General features: G+C 44.2%; 1 protein-coding gene across 3 annotated transcripts; it reads right to left on the minus strand.

Moving 5' to 3' along the window:
* Window positions 1-3,150: 3,150 nt before the first annotated feature.
* On the minus strand, window positions 3,151-6,360 carry LOC119267274. 3 transcript variants are annotated; one of them, XR_005132358.1, is made up of 4 exons: window positions 6,026-6,360; window positions 5,691-5,911; window positions 4,213-4,925; window positions 3,151-3,795 (listed from the first exon to the last, which is right to left on the minus strand). XR_005132358.1 is itself a non-coding variant. In XM_037548642.1 (3 exons), exons 1-3 carry the CDS (start codon window positions 6,285-6,287, stop codon window positions 4,269-4,271), a joined length of 1,140 nt encoding a protein of 379 aa, XP_037404539.1. In that variant the 5' UTR covers window positions 6,288-6,360; the 3' UTR covers window positions 4,055-4,268. The 3 variants fall into 3 exon arrangements, 1 of the variants encoding a protein (XP_037404539.1); XR_005132357.1 differs by having other exon boundaries at window positions 3,151-3,804; XM_037548642.1 differs by lacking the exon at window positions 3,151-3,795 and having other exon boundaries at window positions 4,055-4,925.
* Window positions 6,361-7,465: the final 1,105 nt, after the last annotated feature.

The raw sequence follows: 7,465 nt of genomic DNA on the forward strand, positions 1-7,465 counted from the left end.
GGCTGGGGTTTTTGTTTTTTTTTTAAGGGGGGGGGGGGTTGGGGGTCTTGGGGGGTTAATTTAGGTGTTTCATATATTGTGTTAGCTAGCTATAATTAATAAAGAGAAGTGTCCTCTCTTATGTCCGTGCTTGGTCGACGCTACGTACTATACATACGTATAGAGAGGACTAGACACGCTGGCTAGCTAGTAAGAAAACGAAGGAAACAGAAGATCGTCATGAACATATATGCATACAGAGAGAAGTGATATCGACCACCTCTCCTTCTCCGAGAGATTGGTCGAACAACAAGTTCTCGTATATCTATCTGACACTACCGGCTACATATATACAATAATTATCTCTTACAAATATAATCATACGGACTCAGGGTCTACATAGAATTCTCCGTCTTCAGGGATCACGTGGTCAAGAAAGAATGCCGCCAATTCCTCTTGAATTGCTCGCATGCGAGCTGGTGCTAGGAGTTCATCCCGCTTCCGAAACATCTAATTTGAAGAAGGGGGTCAATACATATATATATGAATGAATGAAACTCAACACAAATGATGGTAATAAAATAAAATTGTGAATATTGTTATTTACGTACTTCATATTGTTCGTTAGAGTACCCGCCCCGCTCACAGGTCGTGTGGCGGATGGACTCGCAGATGTAGTATCCACAAAAATCATTTCCTTGTTCCTGCCACAACCACTTTACAAAAAATAAAGGTCAATCAAACTGATAAGCAAGAATGCTAAATGGTATCGATGAAACTAGCGCTTGAATCACTAGGAGATGCGCGGAACATGCTACTATAGTACTTACTTTCGGGTGTCTAAATTCCAGCTCCTTCGGCAGTCCCGGAACTGTTTTGGTGAATTTTCTCCAAACCCTGCCGGACAAAAAAAACAATTACTTGATATCAGGAAATGAACAAAGTTGCTGATATGGTGGATAATGATCGATTTAACTTACTTTCTGGAGTATTTGAGTCATGTCTGCATAGTCCTGGGGATCTTTTCGTTTTGAGTCTAAGACGGTTACTAGTCCCTGCTCAAGCTTAATCTCTAGGAGAATATAGTGAAAACTGCACACGCATGCATAACTCATGAATTACATTACTATAACCTTGACTAATATATAAGGGAAACCGAATACGCACAAGACAGTAACACTCACCTGAAGTTATAAGGAAAGAGTATTATATCTTTGTTTTGATTTATTACGAACGATCGTAGCAAGTTGGCCTCGGTAGCTGCGGCATGAAGTTTAACCTGAGTTGCATCTATGAGATATGTGTTAATGAACCCAATATCACCGACTTGTCTTTTCTTCAATTCGGCGATCTTCAATCTGCATAATATAGTGAGGATGATTATAAATACATGCAATGAAAGAGCTAAGCTATATAGAGAAACTTAATGACAGAAGTAGTACTACTTACAGACAGTAGCAGGCGACCGTTGTTTTATCGAGGGCCAATTGATTGAAAAACTGATAGAACTCCTCAAATGAAACAGGCAACAGATCAATTCCAACGAGGTCATGCTCCTTTTTAACTTTCACATACAAAGTACTCCTCCCCCAGAGTCTCTGCAGATTTTCAAGTACCAATCATGCAATCTTCGCATCATCGTTGATAGAGATCTTTCATCTTTGACGAGAGGCTTCCCGTACTCGTATCTTTGTATCTGCATGTCCATGGGTTCATAATGTACTTCGTCGGGCAGGTAATCTGCAAGATTGCTATAACCGGACACCATCCTCGGATCATTAGCGACGTTGTGGCTAGGCACCTTGAGCGGGGGGCACGATTGCTTCGCTTGTTCGCCGAGCTGGGCAATTTGTTTCCCAGCTCGTCGTTCTTTCAGCCTTTGATCACTGACAGTACTTCCCGACCGCTCCGCTTCGGCAAATTCATTTCCAATAATGCGGTCATAGTTTCCTTTCGGCGGATCAGACTTTGGTGGTTTTGTCAGGGCAGCCAGAGTGCGCTTCACTTTCACCCGATCTACCTTCTCCTTTGGAGGTGGATGTTTCTTTGCTTTCACCCCTTCAAAGAAGTTCCTCACTTCTTCTCGCCCGATCTCGGCGTTCTCCTTCAGGGTCCTCTCATGTGGTAACTTCTTTGGAGTCTTCAGAGAAGGACCGAATCTGTATGTCCTCCCGCCTCTGGTTGTACTGCTAGACGCCGACCGAGCAGACGGAGCGGTTGTCTTCTTTATTTGCTTAAGAGGCGGAGGAGAAGGACTATGACGCGCCGGAGCAGCTGGAGCGGCGGCAGGTCTCTTCCGCCCTTGCTGACGAGGCGGAGAAGGAGGAGGCTGGCTGCTCGGGTGCGTCGGCGCAGGCGGAGAAGGAGGCGGAGTGCCGCCACGCGCCGGAGAAGGAGCCGGCCGAGGGCCCTGATCGTCACTCGCCGGTATCACATATTACCGTAAATATTGTCTAAAAAAACATATTACCGTAAATATAACATGTTTCCGCCTAGATAAGTTACGAGAGCTAGTGTAGTGTCAGTTCTCATCCAAGGACAGGTGATTCTTCAACTCCTGTTGATGGCAAATCAAAATAACGCAGAGGACCAATACACAAGCTCCTGTCCACTTTTCCAGTTGGAAATGGGCATCTTCAACTTAAAGCTTGTGCCAATAGCAGTATATATATACAGTCACTACCAATATATCTGTCGGTGAAAATACAAACACTCACACACATACAGAGAGGGAGTTCTTTTAAGGAAAGAACTCTGGTGTTTTTGTTACCTGAATGAATCTCCCTCCCTCCCAATATATGCACCTTGGCTAGCTAGCTTGCTTCCCAGTGTGTTGCGAATGCACCTAATTTGCGCATCATCACTCGCAAAACTGTTGGCTGCTTATTATTCTCAATCCATCGCTTGCACACGAGGCGGGATAGAGACTAGTTTTGTTAATCTTAGAACGTTGAGCCCCCACAAAAGGAAAAATAGAACGATTTGAGAATAAATTTCCTGAAAGATGAGAAACATGAATTCCTAGACATCATGTTGAATTGATGTACGAGTGATGGATTCAGAGTTTACAATACATGGCATGACAATCATCAATGCCATAGTATTTTGATATCCAGCCACAACATCAACATTGTATGTAAAGATAACTTTTGCAACAAATGCAAACACTGCTCGGTTCCGGCTACCAAATTACCCATTAATCTGTGAGCATAAACAGAAAAGCAAATGGAAACACTTCTTAAGCACGTTATTATATTCTTGTCAAGCTATTACAAGACTTGTTTGTTTGTTTGTTTTACACTACAGGTGTGTGGTATCGCTACTCTGAATTTGGTACGGACATACTTCCGCCGTCTGGAGATCAGTTCCCGTACAATACCAGCAGGCCTGGACTTGGGACCGTCCAGTTGCCCCTCACTAGCTCCTACTTGAAGATAGGTGGATTCGGCATAAACGTGGGTAAAGCAGCTTTTACCCACTGCATCGCCAGCTTGGGAGAACTTGGAGAGCTATACCGCAGTGAGAGGGGACTTCAGGTTCTGAAATCCGGCCCCCTATCTTTCCCGACTGTAATGATTTGCGAAGCAATCCGCTTCGCGCTCTGGAGGACATGGGTGACTGACAACATTGACGAAGAACTGGATAGTCCGGTACCCAAGGAGCACACTGAGCTGTTCAACCAGTGGGATGTCATTTCAGGTTCTGTGGCGCAAAACAAACCTTGGCGCGGGATTAAGGTAATTGATCTGATGACGAAGCTCGCAGTTCTGAAGAGAACTGTCCATATCAAACCTGAAAAAGTGAAGTGGGCGTCTTCTGCAAGTTCTTCGCAAAAGAAGTGAAGCTGAGGTTAGCATTGCCAGATATATGACGGAATGAATCTTCACTCATTATGTTTAATTATGCCTCTTTTCTATAATTAAGTACAATATAACTTGAGACTTTTTATTAGCCTCCTTATAGTCAAGTATACTACTAGTATGACTTGAGACTTTTGATGGCCTCCCCTTTTTGTTACCTTTGAATGATGTTAGCATATGAAGCAAACAAGCGCATCAAATTACAGCAAATAACGGAATTTTCCTCCAAGAAGAAAGATACTCATGACTATTAAATATACCCCCTGGTTCCATTATCACTAATACCAAACATCCAGCAAGCACAATTCTAATACCAAACATTCAGTGAGCACAACTCTTACAACTTGATAAGGTGAGAGGAAGAGGCTGCTACCTGGCTACAGGGCCATGTCCTCCCACGTCACAGACAAGGGTCAACAATCACCATCATCAACCACTGTAATTCAGCGAACCATAACGCTCGGCCCAAGAGAGGTTCCTCTTTGGGTTATATTTGGCACCCATCGGTCTTGTGAGGATGGCAGTCCATGTAACCTTCACTTTTAGCTCATAGGAACCGTGAGTGCAAACATGCTCTTCATCAGGGTGCTGTAGAGTAACATGAGTGCCTTCATCCTCGTCATTATCAAAAATACAAACATGGACCAAAAACTCTTCATCATCGTCCCATGTAGGTATAGGGATAACCACCAAATTACGACTCAAGGGAATGGAGCCATCATCTCCGACTAATATCCCGCTGCAACTCATTGCTCTACCATCGTATAGAATAATATGGGTCTCGGCATTTCTAGTCCCAGCAGATACTTTGCCAACGAAAGGGGCATAGGGCGGACCGTTCAGAATGTTGATTTGGAGGCTAGCCGCCACCGGATGTTTAACAGGTGCAAATACTAATTCCACTGTACTGAGCCAACTAGGTAGCATCATAGTTATGGGTCCAGAGTCAAAGGTGCGGGACTCAATTACGCCTTTGCTAAAGTCTTCATCATCAGGATCACCCTTTACCTTCAGGTTGAACTCAAAATGTATATTATCAAATGCTACTAATCCTCGACGTGGACCTGTCAATGCTAACATATCCTCCTGCAAGTAATTTATAAAAAAGGTCACAACATGTCTACGTAGTTGAACAAGCTATGTAGCTAGCTGGACATGAAAAGCAAAGCACACTTGACAAGTTGGACAGATTCAAACAGTCTGAAAATATGTTGTTTAACTAGCTTGGGGAGCATCGATCACTCATGTAATTCTGTTGCCGCACTCCTTTAGTGCCCATAAATTGCTACCAGCAACCAGATATTTCTGGCTTGCATAGTAGTACATTCAGATGGACAAACTATTTATTCCAACATAGTTTCTTTTATTTCCAGTATATAAAAGTCATAGTTTACAGCATGACGCCATGGCATAATAAACAACTGGCCGTACTACATTCCCTAGACAGAATAAACAACCAGGTCTCAAAGAGGACTGCTACTGAGAAACAAATTGTAAACAAGCGTAGCACCAAAATAATATGATGATGTTGTATGGTTTGGCAATAACACCCATTCTTAGAGAACTTACTTCCACAGGTTAAATAATGCTCCCTCTGTAAAGAAACATAAGATCATTTACGATCTTATATTTCTTTACAGAGGGAGTAGGTATCAACTGTAGTCCAAAACTACTTCTAAGAGAAACTGAAGTGTACCAATATGAAATCAATCATGGTATTTACAGCTAAGAAACAAAATAACTAGTAGTATGTTTAATTTTTTAGCTTAAGTACGCAGCTGTCCGTGTTTTAGTCAGTCTAAATAGTTTGGGAGGGGACAAAGGGGCGAACTAGTTAGTGCACACAATTACCTTGGAGTTGATGATCTGGGGATCTTCTCTCTCGCGTCTGAACAGATAGACGCATCTGTAGTCGATGCTATCTCTCACGAGAACGGTACCGAACACACTGACCGGGTAGCCCCGATCGGATTCGATTACCTTGACCGAAACGACATTGTACGACGTCCCCGCCCGGAGCTCCCACAGCTGCGGCGTTACATCCTCAAGCAGCGGCCCGAGGCCAACCTTGGCTGCAAGCAAAGCAAAATCAGGGGCAAAAGACATACACCCCAGATCAGGAGAACCATTTCAGGAGAAATTTATACTAAAATGGTTGTAAATTGATAAATAGAGGAGATACTGACACTCTCTGTCGAGGTCGAAGCCGGCGAGGTTGACGCCGCAGAAGCGGGTGAGAACGCGGGCTCTCTTCTTGGGGTCGTACTCGGTGATGCGGTCGCGGCACGCGGCGTAGAGGGCTACGATCTCCGACGGCGACTTCAGATCGATCTCCTCGTCGTCGTCGCTGTAACAGATTGTCATGGGGAACCTGGCAGCATCGATCTCGTCGGCGCGGGGAATCCGGCGGTGGTGCCTGACGTCGTCGTCGACATCGCCGCGCCGCATCGATCGACCGATCCAACCTTTTTTTTCCTAGAAGAGGAAGAGGATGGCCAGCGCTACAAGAGCCTGCACTGACGCACCGCGAGCCCAATACCAGCGTAGTGGGCCTTCAAACCTATTTATTCCGGTCACGCCAGAACGCCTAGTCTTGGTGATGATGATGTGTAATTTCTAACCATGAGATCTACTATATCTAACGGTTGTGAGGTTAGTTTAGCTTTTTTGCAACAATACCCCACTTCTCTGCTCCAATCTACAGAAAGCCCTTTAGTATCTTGAAACTAATCACATTCCTTCCTCACCTCATCAAAACAGCCCGAGAAATATATTTTGAGCGAGACATAATTGAAAGTGCTAGTTATCGACTAGAGGGGGGTGAATAGGCGATTTTTTTGAAAGTCTTCAAAACAAGGGGGCTTTGAAGACAAACGATAGAAATGAACCTATTGATATGTAGCGGAAGGTAGACTACACTAGACAAGCCATAGTCAAGTAAGCAATGAAGTGAAAACACGAAAACTATCAGCAGCTAGGTAGTATGGTTCAGGATGGAAGATAGTATGAAGCCAAACAGTAAAGAGTCTTCACTTAGTGAAGTCAATCAGATCATACAGGCATGCAATGACTTCACGAAGACAAAGTGTAAAGTAAAGGGAAGTTAAGAATAGAACCGGTAGCTTGATGAAGACAAGGATTTGGTAGACCAGTTCCAGTTGTTGTGACAACTGTACGTCTGGTTAGGGAGGCTGAGATTCAACTCGGAAGACTGCGTCTTCACCTTATTCCCCTTGAGTTAAGGACATACAGTCCTCGCCCAATCACTCTGGTAAGTCTTCAAGGTAGACTTCCAAACCTTCACAGACTTCGTTCACCGGTGATCCAGAATGATTCTTGGATGCTCAGAACGCGACGCCTAACTGGCTGGAGGATTCACAGTCCTCAAGTTAACAAGTCTTCAGGTCACGCAGACAGAAAGACTTCAGTGATGCTTAACACCCTTTGGCTCTGGGTGTTTTGGGCTTTGTCCTCGCAAGGATCTCTCTCTTTCAAAAGCTTCGGAGGTGGGTTGCTCTTAAACGACAAAAGTCGTGCACTAACTCTAAGCAGCCAACAATTTATGGTGTAGGGGTGGGCTATTTATAGCCAGGAGACAACCCGACCTGATTTGTCCAAAATGACCC

This window comes from Triticum dicoccoides, chromosome 3A (genome assembly GCF_002162155.2).
Source record: "Triticum dicoccoides isolate Atlit2015 ecotype Zavitan chromosome 3A, WEW_v2.0, whole genome shotgun sequence".
Classification (NCBI taxonomy): Eukaryota; Viridiplantae; Streptophyta; class Magnoliopsida; order Poales; family Poaceae; genus Triticum; species Triticum dicoccoides.

Bases quoted from the DNA above. Each gene is read 5' to 3' on its own strand.
- LOC119267274 (XM_037548642.1), bottom strand. From the start codon at position 6,287: ATGCGGCGCGGCGATGTCGACGACGACGTCAGGCACCACCGCCGGATT. The intron at 5,912-6,025 runs GTCAGTATCTCC...CTTTGCTTGCAG, and splicing joins CTTCGACCTCGACAGAGAGT to CCAAGGTTGGCCTCGGGCCG. The intron at 4,926-5,690 runs GTAATTGTGTGC...AATTACTTGCAG, and splicing joins CCCAGATCATCAACTCCAAG to GAGGATATGTTAGCATTGAC.